The sequence below is a fragment of the Gopherus flavomarginatus genome, chromosome 6, assembly GCF_025201925.1.
Source record: "Gopherus flavomarginatus isolate rGopFla2 chromosome 6, rGopFla2.mat.asm, whole genome shotgun sequence".
Lineage (NCBI taxonomy): Eukaryota > Metazoa > Chordata > Testudines > Testudinidae > Gopherus > Gopherus flavomarginatus.
The window spans coordinates 97,176,940-97,194,992 of record NC_066622.1 but is presented as its reverse complement, the minus strand read 5'-3'; the positions used below and the strand labels follow the sequence as shown (position 1 = coordinate 97,194,992).

At 44.4% G+C, this 18,053-nt stretch overlaps 1 protein-coding gene across 1 annotated transcript in view; it reads left to right on the top strand.

Annotated features, from left to right (window-relative positions):
- CDH23 (cadherin related 23) overlaps positions 1 to 18,053 on the top strand; it is a 561,993-nt gene that overhangs the window by 384,899 nt on the left and 159,041 nt on the right. Inside the window, exons 18-21 of the mRNA XM_050959265.1 lie at positions 3,932 to 4,004; positions 8,671 to 8,787; positions 10,956 to 11,068; positions 15,030 to 15,137. Of these exons, the coding sequence (XP_050815222.1) occupies positions 3,932 to 4,004; positions 8,671 to 8,787; positions 10,956 to 11,068; positions 15,030 to 15,137 (411 nt within the window). The remainder of the gene's footprint in view (positions 1 to 3,931; positions 4,005 to 8,670; positions 8,788 to 10,955; positions 11,069 to 15,029; positions 15,138 to 18,053) is intronic.

Genomic DNA, 18,053 nt, shown 5'->3' with positions numbered 1-18,053 from the left:
ATGTGTTAAACTGATTGTTCCTTCCTAAGTGGAGCACTTTGCATTTATCTTTATTGAACTTCATCCTGTTTACCTCAGACCATTTCTCCAATTTGTTCAGATCATTTTGATTTTGACCCTGTCCTCCAAAGCAGTTGCAATCCCTCCCAGTTTGGTATCGTCCACAAACTTAATAAGCGTACTTTCTATGCCAACATCTAAATCATTGATGAAGATATTGAACAGAGCCGGTCCCAAAACAGACCCCTGCGGAACCCCACTTGTTATACCTTTCCAGCGGGATTGGGAGCCATTAATAACTACTCTCTGAGTACGGTTATCCAGCCAGTTATGCACCCACCTTATAATAGCCCCATCTAAATTGTACTTTCCTAGTTTATCTATAAGAATATCACGCAAGACCGTATCAAATGCCTTACTAAAGTCTAGGTATATCACATCCACCGCTTCTCCCTTATCCACAAGGCTCGTTATCCTATCAAAGAATGCTATCAGATTAGTTTGACACGATTTGGTCTTTACAAATCCATGCTGGCTATTCCCTATCACCTTACCACCTTCCAAGTGTTTGCAGATGATTTCTTTAATTACTTGCTCCATTATCTTCCCTGGCACAGAAGTTAAACTAACTGGTCTGTAGTTTCCTGGTTTGTTTTTATTTCCCTTTTTATAGGTGGGCACTATATTTGCCCTTTCCAGTCTTCTGGAATCTCCCCCGTCTCCCGTGATTTCCCAAAGATAATAGCTAGAGGCTCAGATACCTCCTCTATTAACTCCTTGAGTATTCTAGGATGCATTTCATCAAGCCCTGGTGACTTGCAGGCATCCAACTTTTCTAAGTGATTTTTTACTTGCTCTTTTTTTATTTTATCTTCTAAACCTACCCTCTTCCCGTAAGCATTCACTATATTAGACATTCCTTCAGACTTCTCAGTGAAGACTGAAACAAAGAAGTCATTAAGCATCTCTGCCATTTCCAAGTCTCCCGTTACTGTTTCCCCCTCCTCACTGAGCAGTGGGCCTATCCTGTCCTTGGTCTTCCTCTTGCTTCTAATGTATTGATAAAAAGTCGTCTTGTTTCCCTTTATTCCCATAGCTGGTTTGAGCTCATTTTATGCCTTTGCCTTTCTAATCTTGCCTCTGCATTCCTGTGTTATTTGCCTATATTCGTCCTTTGTAATCTGACCTAGTTTCCATTTTCTATATGACACCTTTTTATTTTGTAGGTCACGCAAGATCTCGTGGTTAAGCCAAAGTGGTCTTTTGCCACATTTTCTATCTTTCCTAACCATCGGAATAGCTTGCTTTTGGGCCCTTAATAGTGTCCCTTTGAAAAACTGCCAACTCTCCTGAGTTGTTTTTCCCCTCAGTGTTGATTCCCATGGGACCTTACCTATCAGCTCCCTGAGCTTACCAAAATCCGCCTTCCTGAAATCCATTGTCTCTATTTTGCTGTACTCCCTTCTACCCTTCCTTAGAATTGCAAACTCTATGATTTCATGATCACTTTCACCCAAGCTTCCTTCTACTTTCAAATTCTCAACGAGTTCCTCCCTATTTGTTAAAATCAAGTCTAGAACAGCTTCCCCCCTAGTAGCTTTTTCAACTTTCTGAAATAAAAAGTTGTCTGCAATGCAGTCCAGGAACTTATTGGATAGTCTGTGCCTCGCGGTGTTATTTTCCCAACATATATCTGAATAGTTGAAGTCCCCCATCACCACCAAATCTTGGGCTTTGGATGTTTTTGTTAGTTGTTTGAAAAAAGCCTCATCCACCTCTTCCACCTGATTAGATGGCCTGTAGTAGACTCCCAGCACGATATCACCTGTGTTTTTTACCCCTTTTAGCCTAACCCAGAGACTCTCAACACTTCCATCTCCTATGTCCATCTCCACCTCAGTCCAAGTGTGTACATTTTTAATATATAAGGCAACACCTCCTCCCTTTTTCCCCTGTCTATCCTTCCTGAGCAAACTATACCCATCCACACCAACATTCCAGTCGTGTGTATTATCCCACCAAGTTTCAGTAATGCCAGCAATGTCATAGTTGTATTTATTTATTAGCACTTCCAGTTCTTCCTCCACTACCACTGTCTGTGCCATGGTTGTCCTGTGGACAGAGGTTTTGTCGTCCCCAGAAATGTCATCTTTCATCAGCACTACTTTCACTTTTGTAAAAGAAAGTGAGTCCTTCCCTCCTCCTTGTAATCAGGAATCAGATGATTCTTGTTTTGTGCAAAATAAAAAGATAACATGACTTCCAGGACCATGTGTCATTGGCCAGTGTGATCCTGAATGATAAAATCTTTGTGTGCTCTGAGGAAGAAGAGGAAGGAGGAGATGTTGCTTGTATTTGTTTTTGGCTCTTGTAACGTTTTGCTCCCTTCTAAAACTGTGTACTGGAGAAGGAGGAGGCACTCACAAGACATTCTCTAATGAATAACAGAAAGAAAGCAGTTTATAGCACCAGACTTAATTAATAAAAATGTTTATATCAGAGAAGGAATCTCCTTTGGATTCTGGACATCAGTTTCCCTCTCTATCCCTCCCAGAAACTGTAAGCTCGATCAGTAGCGAAACACGAGAGAATCCACCACTTTTCTCTGCAGAGGCAGATAATTAATACAGTCCTGTTAACATCTGTACTGGTACTTGTGCACATGCAGAGAAGCTAATGAAAGGAAGCCACTATGGCTTCTGCTCCATTTGAAATGTCTATAGATGAAGGATGTGAGTGGTGGAGGCACAGGCGCTGGCTTTCTCATTTCCCCAGGGGTGCTCGATCCCTGCTCCGTTCAACCCTCCCCCCAACCTCCCGTCCCCACCCTGTTCCGCCCCCTCCTCAAGCATACCCTGCCCTCACTCACCCCCTTCCCCCAGCACCTCCTGCACACAGCTGAACAGCTGGGAGGGAAAGGGAGGAGCTGATTGCGGGGCCCACCAGTGGTTGCTGAGGACCCACTATTTTTTTTTCCTGTGGGTGTTCCAGTCCCCATACACCTATGGAGTCAGTGCCTATGGGTGGAGGGAATTGGTGTTTGTGTTTATTTAAAAAAATCAGTAGGGAAAGACACCTTTTGCCACAGTCTCATTTCCACTCCAGCCACTTTGAACCATTGAGTCAAAGTGGCCAGCTCAGGCCAAAGTGGCAAGCAGAAATTCCCTTGTGGGGAGGTAGGCTGTCTGCAGGCATAAAGCTGGGAAAGCTGGCTCCTTTGCCAGCTATGCACTCCCTACTCATGCTATGAAGAACCTGGGGATGGAAGGAGCATTGCTGGTGCTATGTTTTGCCATGTCAATGCTTTCTGTTTGACTGGCGTAAGGTCCCAAACAACACAGAACCAGGGCATCGTAAGTGGCTCCCTTATGCCTGCCTGCTCCTTTTGTGCTGACCAAAGTTTGGAAACAGAGAAGAGATGAACCCTTTGTTTTCAAGCTTCTTATGAGAGCAGTAGAAAAAATGTAGGAGAAAAGAAATGTACAAAATAAGGTGCCTTTCCTTTCCCAGCGTATGCATGACCCCTAGACAGTGTTAGCAGATAACAATGCCTACCCTTTACGTAGCACTCTCATCTCCAAACAACTTTCCTATTGTAGCTAATTAACCTTCACAACACCCCAAGGAGAGAGATGTTGTTGTCCCATCCTATGGATTAAAAAACTAAGGCACAGAAAGACAAAGTATCATAACTTGACCAGAGTTGCAATGGAAGTGTGTGAACAGATCTTCCTGGTTGTAGCCTTGTTCCTTAACCACAAGACAATCCTCCCCCTTTCTGTACTGTTAAAGCAGCAGTGTTCTGGTCCAAATGAGGCAGCAAGTCAGTTGGAGGTAGACATTTCCATGTCCTGTCACACCAGAGTTTTGTCATTATTCTGTTGTCTTTTTCCAAGTCAGTGTCTTCTAACGTCTCTTATTTTCTCTGTAGGATGAAAATGATAATCCACCCACATTCAGCCGGCCATCCTACGTCATTACTGTTATGGAGGACATCATGGCAGGTATGGAAAATTGTGCTCCCATTCTCTTTATGTGGCTTCCCATTTGTGGTGTCTTACTGGTAATACTTTATATGGCTGCCTACTCGGCCAATGGGGAGGTGGCACTAGATTCCAAAAGAGCCCAACTACCTGGCAGAGGGTGTCAGCATCCCATGAGAAGCAAGTTTGCAGAGAGAGAGAGAATTAGCTGCCTAATGGTAGGATTTCAATACATAGATAATGCATTGCACACACACAAGATATGTGCAGTCATGCACATTGCCTCTCTTCACATGTACCGTTGTAGCAGCTTAACCCGCACTGGTGTTTTAGCATCAGGCAGGGATGGTGAGGAGTTGAAGGAAGGGCATTCTGAGGAAAGGCCATTGGTTCTGGGTCTTGTTTCCCCTGCTGATTCAACAGATTCACACTGTTAGACCTTCCACTGAGCCATGAAGAGTATCTTTTTGCTCTGGCATTTGCCTAGTGGGTAAGATTTGGGATGGCGTGTAGCTCAGTGATGGATGACAGCCTTCAGGGTTGACACTTATGAGCACATTACCAAGTGTATGTGTGACAGCCTCCATCTCAGCCGGCACTGAGGATTGAACCAGGGAGCTCCAGAGCTGAAAGCCTGGGTCTCGACAGCATGAGCTAAAGAGCCAGCCTCTGCAGTTGGAGCTATAATCCTCACATCCTCTGGATTGGGCACAAAGGGAGAGAGACAGCACACACTAACCAGTGGGTAACATATATTTGTTAACATTATTCACCATCCAGAATTTGTGTGATGGGCCCTTTTTTAAGTTGAAAATTAAAATACATCCCTTACATATAACTCAGACAAAACTATTGCAAATTCCACCCTGTACGTGTCTCAAGCGCTCTGTGGTGATGGTGTTATTTATTATTTGTATTGCTGTAGTGTCTAGGACCAGGCCCCCCATTGTGCTAGCACTGTCCAAAGACAGTCCCTGTTGGCCTAACTCTGCATTGACCTTGAGTCAATGGTAAAACTCCCATAGAGTTCACTGGAAGCAGATATAGGCCAACTCTGAGTGCTTTTGAAATTACACCCACAAATAGATTATGTACTTACATCCATACAGGAGTCAATGAAGGCGCCTATAGGTAGGGTGGCATAAGGGTTGGGAGAGGAGATGTGCTATCCAGGAAGTGCTAATTGGTGGCATTGTGCCTGCCTAGAGCAGAATCTGTGATAATACCTTCAGGAACACTGGTAGGGGGGCACATATTGACTGACATACATTGCAGCATCGTTGGGAAAAAAAGAGTTGCTTGTATTTCTTCCAGTGCCATCCTAGGCTGGTCAATGCATGGGTAGGTGCAGTCTATCCATATGTTTCCTCTTGGATGCTCAACCATGCTAGCGGGCCTCCAACCTTATAATTGGCAAATACTGGATGCAGAATTATTGCTCCTGCCTGCATGGTAGCATGAAGCTGACAAACTCCCAAAGCACCTGTGCTTGTACAAACTTAATTTTCTACACAGTGTGTCCATGCATACTGTACCGAGGGAGTAATTGGGGTTCTGCTTTCACCAGTCAGTTGCATTAGGAAGCCGCATCACTCAGTTCATAGCTAAGCTGGTAAATATCAAGTAAAGCATGTGCTTTATTTGTGCTTATGCAGTGAAAATCAGAAGAGCTAGAGTAAACCTGTAAAAGGCAAAAATGACTTTCTATCCAATTGGAGCTCAAGCTCCCCCACTCTCCACCTTCCCATACAGTTCACACCCTCGTCTTACTGAGAAAGCAACTTGTGAACAGGGCCATCCTTAGGATTTATGGTGCCCTAGGCGGGATTATTAAACTGGTGCCCCTGTGCCTGTCTTGCTCTTAGCAACACAAACATAAGCTTACACTGCTGGAAAACTTGCCACGTGCATTACTAAAAAATTATGTTATTAAAACCAGTTTAACTTAATTAAGCACATTGTAATGCTGATGGACTAGCACTAAAGAAGTAGCACTATAGAAAAAATTCTGATTTGACAGAATGATGCAAATAATATAATTTTTTTAATTTATCAACATTTTATTGGAAATTTCTATGCAGAGGATTTGGTTTTAATTAAAACAAACTTTCTGGCTTTTTTGGCTGCAAAATCAGTAGTAATGTCATCGTATGACAAAGACAAAGTGAAAGAATAGCAAGACCAATCAAGTGTTTCTGACTCCTTGTAGAGCGGAGATTGTTTTTAATGAGCTTTAGTTTTGAGAAATTCCGTTCTCCTGATGCTCCTGTTACAGGAATTGTCAGTAGAATATGAGTGGCAATGGACACATTAGGATATATGTCAACAAGTTTGCTGATATGAGTAAACTGTACAACGTCCATCATCGATTTTGCATGTGGCAACATTGATGACAGTGTACTCAATTCTTCATACAGTTCAAGTCCATTTAAATCAAAATGATCGCTGTGCTTCAGGAGGCTCTCCAGATCAGGGGTCCCCAACGCGATGCTCGTGGATGCCATGGCGCCCGCAGGGGCCTCTCAGTTCACCCGCGAACTGGCTGGTGGACGAGCATCCGCCAAAATGCCACGGAAATTCGGTGACGACGCCTCTGGATGACACCGCTTGTCACCGATAAGCAGCGTCATCCAGAGACGTCACCACTGAAATGCCGCCGAATTTCAGCAGCATTTCGGCGGATGCTCATCCACCGCCACGGTGGGGACTACTGCTCTAGGTTCTTGCACTTTGTCATTAGTTGCTCTTGTTTTCCTATTTCATTGAATTTAGTCCTGCTCAGCCTGCTACTAACTGAGTGAATGGAACCCCAAGCTGACAGCAGGTTGAGTGGCTCAGCTGGGGTCTCAGCCACCGTCCTGCTCAGCCCACTGCCAGCCTGGGGTTCCTTGGGGGTCCCCAGGTCAGCAGTGGGTGCTGAGTGGGGCCGGTGGCCCGGACCCCGGGTGGGCAATGGGGCAGTAGCCAGAACCCCAGAGCAGTGGCAGGCTGAGCTGCTCAGCCCACTGCCTCATGCCATCAAAAATCAGCTCGCGTGCCACCTTTGGCACGTGTACCTTAGGTTGCTGACCCCTGTTCTATACATTAGTAAGGAGAGGAGCATATTACAGTTGTTGGAGGTCTCTATTTAGCAGTAACAGGGCTATAGGAAAGTCAGTCAACGTTTTTTGTTTCTCTGATGAAAACTGGCCCACTCCCTTCCTCATACCAAACTTGTGACAAATAATTGTCAACAACATAATTTTCTGATTTTGGCTAAGATCTTGATTTAAAAAAAAAAATATTGAAATTGAATTCAGGATTGTTAGCAAGCATTTTTGGCAAACAAATTTGTTAAATGACAATCTAAATGGCAACGCAGTACTGCTTTCATGCTTGGCTCACCCCCCAGCCTGCTGGTCCAACAGCTGCAATAGAGGAGATAGGTGGAAAACTGCAGGACCCCAAAATCCACCTCTTGGGGTGCAGAGTGGCAGCAGCAGCAGCAAACCCTCAGGTCTGATCACATGCCAATAGGCACCACTGCCAGCCCAACGGACCGTGGTGAAGTTAACACAGCATCTGATCTCAGGAACGGGGCACCCATGGAGCCACAGCAGCTCATCCTGCCCTGTGCAGCTCCCTCCGGATGAGATGGATCACTGCCAGCCTGAGGGGAGAGATGTGCTCCCCAGCTAGGGTGACCTGATCCAGATGTCCTGATTTTATAGAGCCAGTCTCGATATTTGGGGCTCTGTCTTATATAGGTACCAATTACCCGCACCTAGGGTGACCAGACAGCAAATGTGAAAAATCGGGACGGGGGTGGGGGTGAATAGAGCCTATATAAGAATAAGACCCAAAAATCAGGACTGTCCCTATAAAATCAGGACATCTGGTGACCCTACAGGTGAGTTCCTTCCCCAAACCCTTCCCAGAGATCCCAGCAGCCAATCCCTTCCCTCAGACTGTGCTGCATTCGGCTCTCTAGGACTCAGCAGCCCTGCTCTTACATGCTGTACTGCTTCCCGTCTGTTCGGGCTCCTGGCAGAGCGGTGCCCCCAGACCTAGTGGTGCCCTAGGCGGCTGCCTGTTCTGCCTATGGCTAAGGACGGCCCTGCTTGTGAAAGCAACAGCCTCCCAGCTATGCAACCAAAGATACTCACTGTGGCACTTAAATCCCTTCAACATTAAATACCTTTTTGTTAAAGAGTTTATCCTTGTCAGCTTTTCTGGGGCATGTAAGTAGCAAACCCATCATGAACTGCTTGCTGGTCATGACCGAGCTGGTGGTGGTAGTGATTACACATCCGACCAGAGCTGGCTCATGCAACCTCATTCCCCTGGATTAACATTAAAATGCCACTAACATGGCACTTAAAATCCCTGAGGGCCTGTGTACTGTCTTTAGGAGCTGCCAGTGATTGTCTCTCACTTTGGGATTCCTAGGCGCAGTGACAAGTTTGAATTGGGTGTTAGAGCTGCTGATAATACAACAGTCAGTTTGGAGGGATGGATCAGTTAGCAGGGTAGAAAACGATAGATCTATTAAAAGAACAGGCCAGGAATAGATATGAACGTGCTTCCTGGTTTGGAGTGACCACCGGGTCAAGCATTTTGGGGGTGCTGTGCTTTCTGACCTAGCCCTTGTCCATCAGTTTGCTAACAAATATGCATCTCTGAGTCCTCATTTCCGGTATTTTCCAAGGAGCCACAGTGCTATTTTTAAATGCCACTGATTTGGACCGGTCCAGAGAATATGGTCAAGAGTCAATTATCTACTCCCTCGAAGGTTCCTCTCACTTCCGGATCAATGCTCGTTCAGGTGAGCCTGCCCACGTGATCTTTCTCTTCCCCCCACCTCTCTTTCTCCTTCCAGCATCTTTCGTATTCTCTCCTTTTCTGCCTCTCTCACATCTTTCTTTCTTCCTTCCATCCTTATATTCTTGTCATTTTCCTCCCTCCATTCCTCCCGCTCCCCACGATCTTTCTCTCTCATGTTCCCCACTGTGTTTATTGTAGGAGAAACACAGCTTAAGGGAGTATAAAGTGCACCTGGTCCCAGGACTTCAGGCACAATTACCCAACCTGCCACTATAGTATATGGTGCCCAAATCCACAGTCATTTTCTAGAAGGAAGTGAGAGAGTGACTAGAGAACAAAGGGCCTGGTCCAAGGGGAACTTTAATCAACATTCTACTCTGTTATTCAGTCTAGGAGAAGGGAAAGGGAGTTGTTTCCCAGGGCTGCTTGGGGATTAGTGTAGATGACATAACTGGCCACAATTATGAAGAAGCTCGCACCACATTGTTCTAAGGTGATGCTGACCTAGCAATGCTGGGAGGAAGCTCCTTGGAAAAATCTGAGTATCCAGTGCGATCCAAGAACTCCTTTCACTCACATCCTCACCTCAAATCACAGCACATTGTAGCATACATTGGTACATAGGGGCATGTAAAGAAAGGATGAAAAAGTAAGATACTGCAGAACTGTGTCTGCTTGCTCAGTGCTTTCGAGGTGTATGCACTTTCTAGAGACATTCCTGATTCAAATTAGCTGAACCTGCTCTGTAAAGGTGCACTTAATTAGATGCAATTTTGTGGACAGGAGGAGTGATCCATCATTGCGACACATTCATATTTAAAACTTTTTTTACTGATTACTTTTTTCAGCCTGTGAATTAATTGATGCCACAAAACTTTGGAAGCAAATATATTTTAAGAAGACCTTTTAACTTTTTAAATTTCTCTCTAGATTAATTTTCCCTCTCCTCCTGCTTCCTTCTATTGCTACCCCAGACAGCCCCTCACATAAAAGCTCTTCCATAGTAGAGCACAGTCCTCCATGCTGAGCTCCTTTCAACAACTGGAACATGGAGTAGGGGGAGAAGAAGAGGTGATGGGCTGGAAGGTGACTTGGTATTGAAAGGCCATTACAGATGACTGAGGAGCTGATAGATATAATGTCATTGTGGTCTGCCACAGTGTGGAAAATTTTGTCCAAATCAAACTAAGGCTTGGCTCCTTCCTGTGAGCTGCTGTTACCTTGGGAATATCAGACGTTAGATTCTTGTGTTATTTTTCTACATGTTCATTAAGAGACAGTGATGTCCTCAAAAGGCTGTGAAGTCACTGAGCTCAAGCCAGGTAACATTACAGTGATGTCATAGATTACCTGTCATCTAGGTTAATATATCTGAACTTTGAGAGCAACAAAGCAGAGCCTGAATTCATCCAGATTATTTCCAAACTGTGCTGAAGCTGATTCACAAGCTTTGCGCAGCCTGAGTCTGCAATCGCAGCGAAAAGACTGACAAGTGCATTGCAGAGAAGAACTGTTTGTACAAGTGTTCATCACAGAACACACTGCTACACAACCGCATCACTGATCTGGTCCTCACCACGGCTATTTCAAAAGGATCGTTAGTGTCACCATGACACATTGTCCCTAGATCATGGCTGGAATCTCAAGCTCCAATAACTAATTACCAATATAGACTGGTGGCTCATCTAGTGTCACTGATGTGACCGTGTACTCTAATACCCTCACACAAAACTTAAAACATGACCTTTACTAGGAATACTTAAACATATCGGGGTTGGGAGGGTACCAGTTCCCTTAAGTACCCTGGCATTGCCGGCGGAAGGGATAGAGTGGACCTTTCTGAGGATTTACAAAGATTGCCCTAGAAAATTAAAGTTGTCTATTTTAAACAGAATCATGGAATTGACATTGCTTCTCTTTCAGTGTCCATGTCTCTCGGCTCTCTCTGCATGTGATCATTTGTGGAAGAAATTGTTCATGTTTCCAAATCTGAATTTTTCACCCCTTCTCATGATCTCTCTCTTTGTAGACACACATTCAGGCTTGTGTACATCTTTGTGCATTAGTATTTCCAAATGCTCATGCCACTCTCCTCATCCCATCTGGCCATGTGCCCAGGAATCACTATTATCCTATATCTCTTTTCTCTTCCATTTCCCCTTTCTGCAGGTGAAATTACCACAACCTCTTTGCTGGACCGGGAGGCCAAATCAGAGTACATACTCATTGTCCGGGCCATGGATGGTGGCGTGGGTCACAACCAGAAAACAGGCATTGCCACTGTGAGTTCAAATGCTTTTGGTCTCAGCCAAGCTGCTCCTTGCTCTGATAGTACAAGAGATGTAATGAGCAGCAGGTACTAATATAAAGATGACAGTCCTTCTTGAATCTATTCATCCGCTTGTGAGTCACTGGAAGTGTCTTTGCACTGCTAAAGGGGAGAACTCTCTGAGGTAGTTCTCGCTTTTGCTGGGTTGGAGTGGCCCCTTGATAACTTGATGTTTCCTGTTGAATCTGGGGCAGGCAAGTTACGGTCCTGCTGTGTCTGCGGTGGCTAGTATGTCTGCTGCTGTGTCCTCTTTGAGGCTTCATGGGAGTGGACCAGTGTCCTAAAAAATTCATTAAAAGGCAAAGAACAGTTTCTGGAATGACAAAAAGTTACTTTTAACATACGTCCTAAAAATATTTGTAATTAGAGAACCTGAAAACTTGGTGGGAATTTGGTGTCTGATTAAAGTTTGACTATTGCATTTAGCTGGAATACGCACCTAAGATTCACCAGCCACTGCACCACCTTTTGAACAGGAAAGAAGAGCCCCAAACCCAGTGCTCCTGGGATCTCCATAGGGCATACGTGCCTGGCGTTCTCTAACAAACCACACTAGTGCCCTTTAAAGAGCAAACATTGCCTGTGATATCCCTAGAGAATGCACATGTTGGGATTCACACCAGCTAACTAGCAGCTACTGTACCACCTTTACACATAGGGTAACTAGATGTCTCGATTTTATAGGGACTATCCCGATTTTGGGGTCTCTTTCTCATATAGGCTCCTATTATTACTCCTCACCCTCATCCCGATTTTTCTCACTTGCTGTCTGGTCACCCTATTTACACACCCCCAGAAATCCACACAGGGAATGCATGCACACCCCAGAATAAGCTGACATGCCACTCCAGTGTCTTGAAATAGAACAGCACCTGGGAGAAAGGGAATAGTTTGGCTGTGGATTAATATCCCAAGGGAAGCAGTGTAACCTTGGGGCCTTAAAATGGGACTGGAAAGGACATGAAAGAGAGAGAACGTACTGTAGGGAACAATCCTGCATCTGCCCCTAGGTAATGGAGTAGTTGATCTGCTTGGTCTTTTCTTTCTCAGATGTTATGAAACCACCCTAGAGAACCTGTACTTGAGATTCACCCACACCATCAGCAGGCCCCATGTGCACATCCTCTGAGATATCCATTGGGAATACACATCTGAGCTTCACCTAACAAACCTCTTCTGTGCCTTAAATAGAAAACGGTGCCTGGGATAGCCCTGGAGACCACAAACTTGAGATTCTCCTGACCTACCACTGGATGGCACCTGTATTCCTCCTGTGTGTGGCTGAAGGAATATGCACCTCTCTGAAATGCATGATCTGATCCTTAGTCTCCTTTTGAGCTAAATAGACACATGCACGGTTTGCTTTGGTTTGTTTTAGGTGAATACTTGGTAATATTAAAACCCTGATCTTGACTTAGCCTCTCTTGGAGCTTTGAAACGATATTGTAGAAGCAACCAGCAGCTAGGGACAGCTATTTGAGCCCTGAATGCTGGGACAGACATGATAGGGTTCCTACGTCCCACTCTGCATTTAGTAGGCCATCTCTTGCACATGAACGATGATAAAGAGAGCTTGTAAGAGCTGGTTAAAACTCTTAAAACTGTTACAGTCAACAGCTTGTTTACAGTCAGCGTATGTATGTATGCTTGCTTTCTGGTGTGTGTTAGGACCACAAGAGTGGGATTTGACACTAAGGATAAACGTACTGGAGATTTTAGGAGGATTTGCTTTTTTTTAAAAAAAAATGTGCCCTGTGAACCAGGGCTTGAAATTCAATAGAAGTGGTTACCTGTCAGTGTTTTGCTGTGTGCCTGCTAATTAGCCTAGTCACCCTCCCAAAGCTAAACTACACTTTGATTCAGGTTTCCTCAGCAGCAACATTCTGCTATCACCTCCTTCCCTCACAGATTAGCAGAGATGTGGGACCTTTCCATACAGCCCCAAGGTGAAGCTGGAAGCAGAATGTGCACATAAATGTATAGATGTAATTTCACTAACCGAAGTGCTGGGTGGGCCTGTTCTTGTCACCCTTCCTCCCGTTTTATTTTATTCTTCCCCTCTGAAACTTTTTATTTTGATCACTCTTGACTTGGCCTGGATTTAAACTGGAGAGCTAGTGTGTGAAAGGCTCTGCATCCCACCATCAATCTCATGAGCCATCTGGACCCTGTGTACCCACCCCCGGCCACCTTCTTTTCTTACGTTGGAAAAAAAAATAGTTAACGCTTCAGAGTGCCATTCTCTTCCTGCTTTGTATTCTGTACCTTTTTCTGTTTCTCTTTTGCTCCCTGCTCTGCACCCACCATCCATGTTCTCTTACCCCTTGCCTATCTCTCGCTCATTCCCTTCTTGCTTCTTTCACTTATTGATCATGTTCTTTTCTTTTTCCTCCCTTTCCTAACATTCTTTCCCTATGATCCCTACATCCTGCCACAATGCCCGAGTCAGGTGCCTTGCTGGGAAGAGAACTTTTCAGAAATACAGTAAAATGCCCTGTTCAATAAGCAGCAGCCCCAGGCCACTAAATTAATGGGAATTTCAAACTCTGTAAATAATTTACCAGGGTAGTGAGAGATCAAGGAAATTGCTCAGACTGCATCTTGTAGTGTCTCTGATTAGCGTTTATGAGGGTAGCAGCTGCTCTCAGCCCTGCCAAAACTTTTTCAAATAGAGAAAGGTTAACTTTGCTACAATACAACTCTAATAGGGCAGTTGTAATGAACAGTGGCACCCCAGCTACAGCCCCTACCAACACTGGCTATCTTGCTTTGCACTGCCTGCAGTGGGAAATCAGGCAGCTCTCCTTGGCTTCCCTCAAACTGCAACATCTGGAGGTCCAGTTTAGGTTTCCATCCTGCTAGCCTTACTCATGGAAGTAGTGCCATTGACTTAGTGGGGCCGTTCATGTAAGGTGAGTAGGATTTGTTTGGTTCTGGGCCATAGCAGGGAGTATGTGGACCAGAGCCCAGGCAAGACAAAGAGTTTGGGGAAGAGTGTAAACAATGTCCTGCAAATATTTGTTTGAATGTTCAAACAAATTCCCTTTCCCTGTGCCTTCAGCGTCCATTTTCCATGAATCTGCTAGTGTGTTGTTCTTAACTCAGCAATCACAAGAACCCTCCCTTTATGACTAGGCATTAGGAATTCTGAAATGTTCTTCTGTTGTAACATGGGGTCCCAGTATGGAAAATGCCCAAACCATTGTCCTACTCAGTGAGTTCACTGATAGGAGTGTTTGTAAAAACAGCAATTTTCAAGGGAATGCAGAAGAATATTCATAGAAAACTCACTCTGAATTCATCAGCGCAAGGATTCACTCTAAACCTGAATTGAAGTGTTATGCTTGTCCAGTCAAGGAAAGGAAACAGCACCATTCAACCTATAGATCCATACAAAATGAGCCAACTTTCTTTGTATTTCAGATATGGAACATGTCACCCAACATATGGACTGAGACTATTCAGCGAATAATTTCAAATGATGAAAAATTGGAGAAAAGGCTGAATTGGTCAAATTTCTGTATTTGCGGTGACTGTTTCACTTGGCTCTAGACAGCAGTGTCCATAGAGAGGAAAGTGGCTCTCATAGCACTCAGCACAGTGCTCCTGAAACGGTGCATGGTGAGAAGCGCCTTCTCGTCTGGTAGAGACAATGAATTGGCTTTAAGAAGAAATCCTTTTAATTACACTCATTGTTTCGGAGCTACCCACAGGGACATCCATCTTGCTAAAATGACATCATTTGTGACACTGGCTCAGAGGGAAAGGTGAAGGGACCAGGGTCAGATGTTGTAAGCCCAACCCTGTCTGGCATGAATAAGCAGAAGTACTGAGGTAGATTTGCAGCTACTCTAGGGTCATACCATGCTGGTTACAGGATAGGAAAGTCCATATTCACACTTATCATTTTGCAGGTGAACATCACTTTGCTGGACATTAACGATAACTATCCCATGTGGAAGGATGATCCATACTTCATTAATCTGGTGGAAATGACCCCCCCAGACTCCGATGTCACAACGGTATGTGCCATGACAGCCAACAGAATGCACCCTCTGAATCCAGAAGCACAAATAAACTAGTTTTAATCTTTGTGCTGTCTGGACTGACTTTTAGCATATGTAATATTGAAGAGCTGATGCCTTTAACTGGAGACAAAGATCTGTGCATGCTTCTGCCTCGCAGTGCTGGCAAGGTACCTCAGTCCTCTTATACCAGCCCTGAGTCCTGCAGCACCTTTGTATATGTATCTCTCCATCCTGACCTGCCATCTCCTGTTCCCTCCATCATGCCAACCGTGGCACTCTCCTAGGCAGGAATTGGCACACTGTGCAAAATTCATTTTTGCCGCATTCACTGTGTTTGGCACAGTGAAGAGAATAGTTATTCTAAGAAGTCTGTTCCTTTAATCCAATGGTGTTTGCATGGCCAGAAAGTGGGATACAGGCAGGAAATCCTCGTGCTTAAAGCCATGGAGTTAACAGGCCTTTGTTGAAAGGAAAACTGCAGTTTGATTTAAAAAATGCAATAACCACATCATCTGGTTGGATAAATCACCAATAAGCTTAAATGGTTATAAACTATAATAAATGAAACAGCCACCACCTTACATATCTGCTGAGAACATTTGCACTGCTGTTTAGCAGATGAATACGGGAACAAGACTAGAGGCTTCTGTGGCTGATTAAAGGCAAATTCTGCTGTCTATTAAAGGATTTTCTTGTTAATTTAACAATGGTTTAAATGTCTCCATAATGTTTTGTACCATTTTCTAATAAATATCAGTATGACCTTAGAACAGAAGTCCCCAGCCATTCCCCTCATCTAGCTACTAAATAGCAGTTGCTTTGTCTCAAGCTCCTTGAGGTCAGTGGGAGTCCATGTGGGTCAGAGGGTCTGCATGAGCAGATCCAATTGCAGAAGAAGGGACTGTATCAGCTGATTGGCTTTCCTGCTGGAAAGTACCAGTGAAATGGCAGCTCCCATTCAGGGACCCCAGCACTGTTTAAAATTATGAAGATCTCAGCATCCTGGCAGATACTTCTCATTTTAAAAAAAGAAAATTGAAGAGTAGGTCCTTAGCTGGGATAAATCAGTGTAGCTCCACTGCTCTTTGTGGATTTGTCCATCTGCACCAGCTGAGGATCTAGCCTGGAGTTATCCCACGTACTTGCTTCCTCTAGTAAATATTCATTTAGCAATCTAAAGCCCTTATCTTGCCAAGACTTATACATGTGCTTAGCTTTGTGTTCTGTATGTAATCTCATTGAAGCTAATAGGACTATTGTTCCAGTTCAGAAAGTTAAGTCTTTGCAGGATCAGAGCTTAACGTGTTGAGACTACAGCAATCACTACAGTTTCCTTACAGATAGCACAGGCTCTCTACAGCATGAGACGAGAATCTGATCCATGTGGAGCATGGGACATGAACTTTGTGTCTTCCACTGTACATCTGGGCCCTGATATGATTATATAGGCATGAAAGTCCATTTGGAGAACAGTCCTTGAACTGCAGCCATGCTTCCAACCCCAAGCATGTTGCAGTCTTTCCACTGCGCATGCATGTGTGTGTTTCTTTAAAACAATGTTTTTGGCTAACTTCTGCTTTCCTAGCCTCGCCTGTGACCTCCCTCAAGGACCTCTTTGAAAGGCATTGATTTAAAGTCTTTCAAATCTCTTCAGCAAAATAAAAGAGAGGAGGAGAGAGAATTATTTTCCATCATGCTGGGAGAAAAATGACGGGCGTGAAACAGAAAATAAATGAGGGAAAAGTGAAGAGAATCTACAATATCATCAAACAGGAAAGACGGGGGAAAAAATCCTGTAGTGAAACATTAATCTTGGAGCAGGAGTGGATTCCATTCCAAGCCCACCTTGCAGAAATTAACTCTGCATTACCGTAGCTGGCTATCTGCTTCCCCCTCCCCATGGGGGAAGCAAGCTGTGCTTTCTGAGTGCACAGTTCACTTGGACACGTGGCTGTGGTTCCTTCTGCATCTGTTTTTATTGGGAAGAATCTGTCAGCAGCAGGATATGGGAAAGCGGAGGGGTTTAATCACAGATTATTAGGGTTGGAAGGGACCTCAGGAGATCATGTAGTCCAACCCCCTGCTCAAAGCAGGACCAATCCCCACTTCCCTAAATGGCACCCTCAAGGATTGAACTCTCAACCCTGGGTTTAGTAGGCCAATGCTCAAACCACTGAGCTATCCCTCCCTGCTGAGCAAATATAATTTATTCCTGAGTAATTAAAATGAAGCATTGTGACTGATAAAGGCAAACCGAGGTGGTGGTTTCTATGGCATATTGGTTTGTAACCCTTTGCTCTTCTGCTGTATCTCTGCACTTGTAAGTACATGCCTGAAGGAATTAGAACAGACATTTAGATCACATGGACAGACATTAACTGAGCAGGAGCTGGCTGGGCTTCCTTCCATCTCAAAATATTCTTGTGCTCTTTGTTACTATGAAGCTTCCATCAGTGGTGATCCTCGGGGACAGGGTACTGGACTTGTTGACTATTGATCTATTTGGGTGTGGCAGTTTATATGGAGCTTGAGGACTGGTAAAAGCTATGATGTTGCAGTTTCCTCTCTGCCTATAATTCCACCCATTATCCATTCCATAATTTACAATACCTACATTGTATAGTATAGCACAGTGCTACAGTACACTTCATTACTATTCAAGTATGTATTTTGGTGCATTACAGTTGTGCTCAGGGGCACCAACAGGGCCTTATTGTGCTAGGTGCACCATTGTAAAGCACCTGGTATGTTTTGGGGCACAGTAGAAATAATAAATCTCTGCCATTGACTAGATGCCACGGCAATACCAATGTTATCTGCCATTTGTGCTATGATTTCTGTGTAAAATGGGGGGAGTTAAGCAGAAAGATTCAGGGTTTAGAAGTTTCAGGACTAGCCCCTAAAGATCAA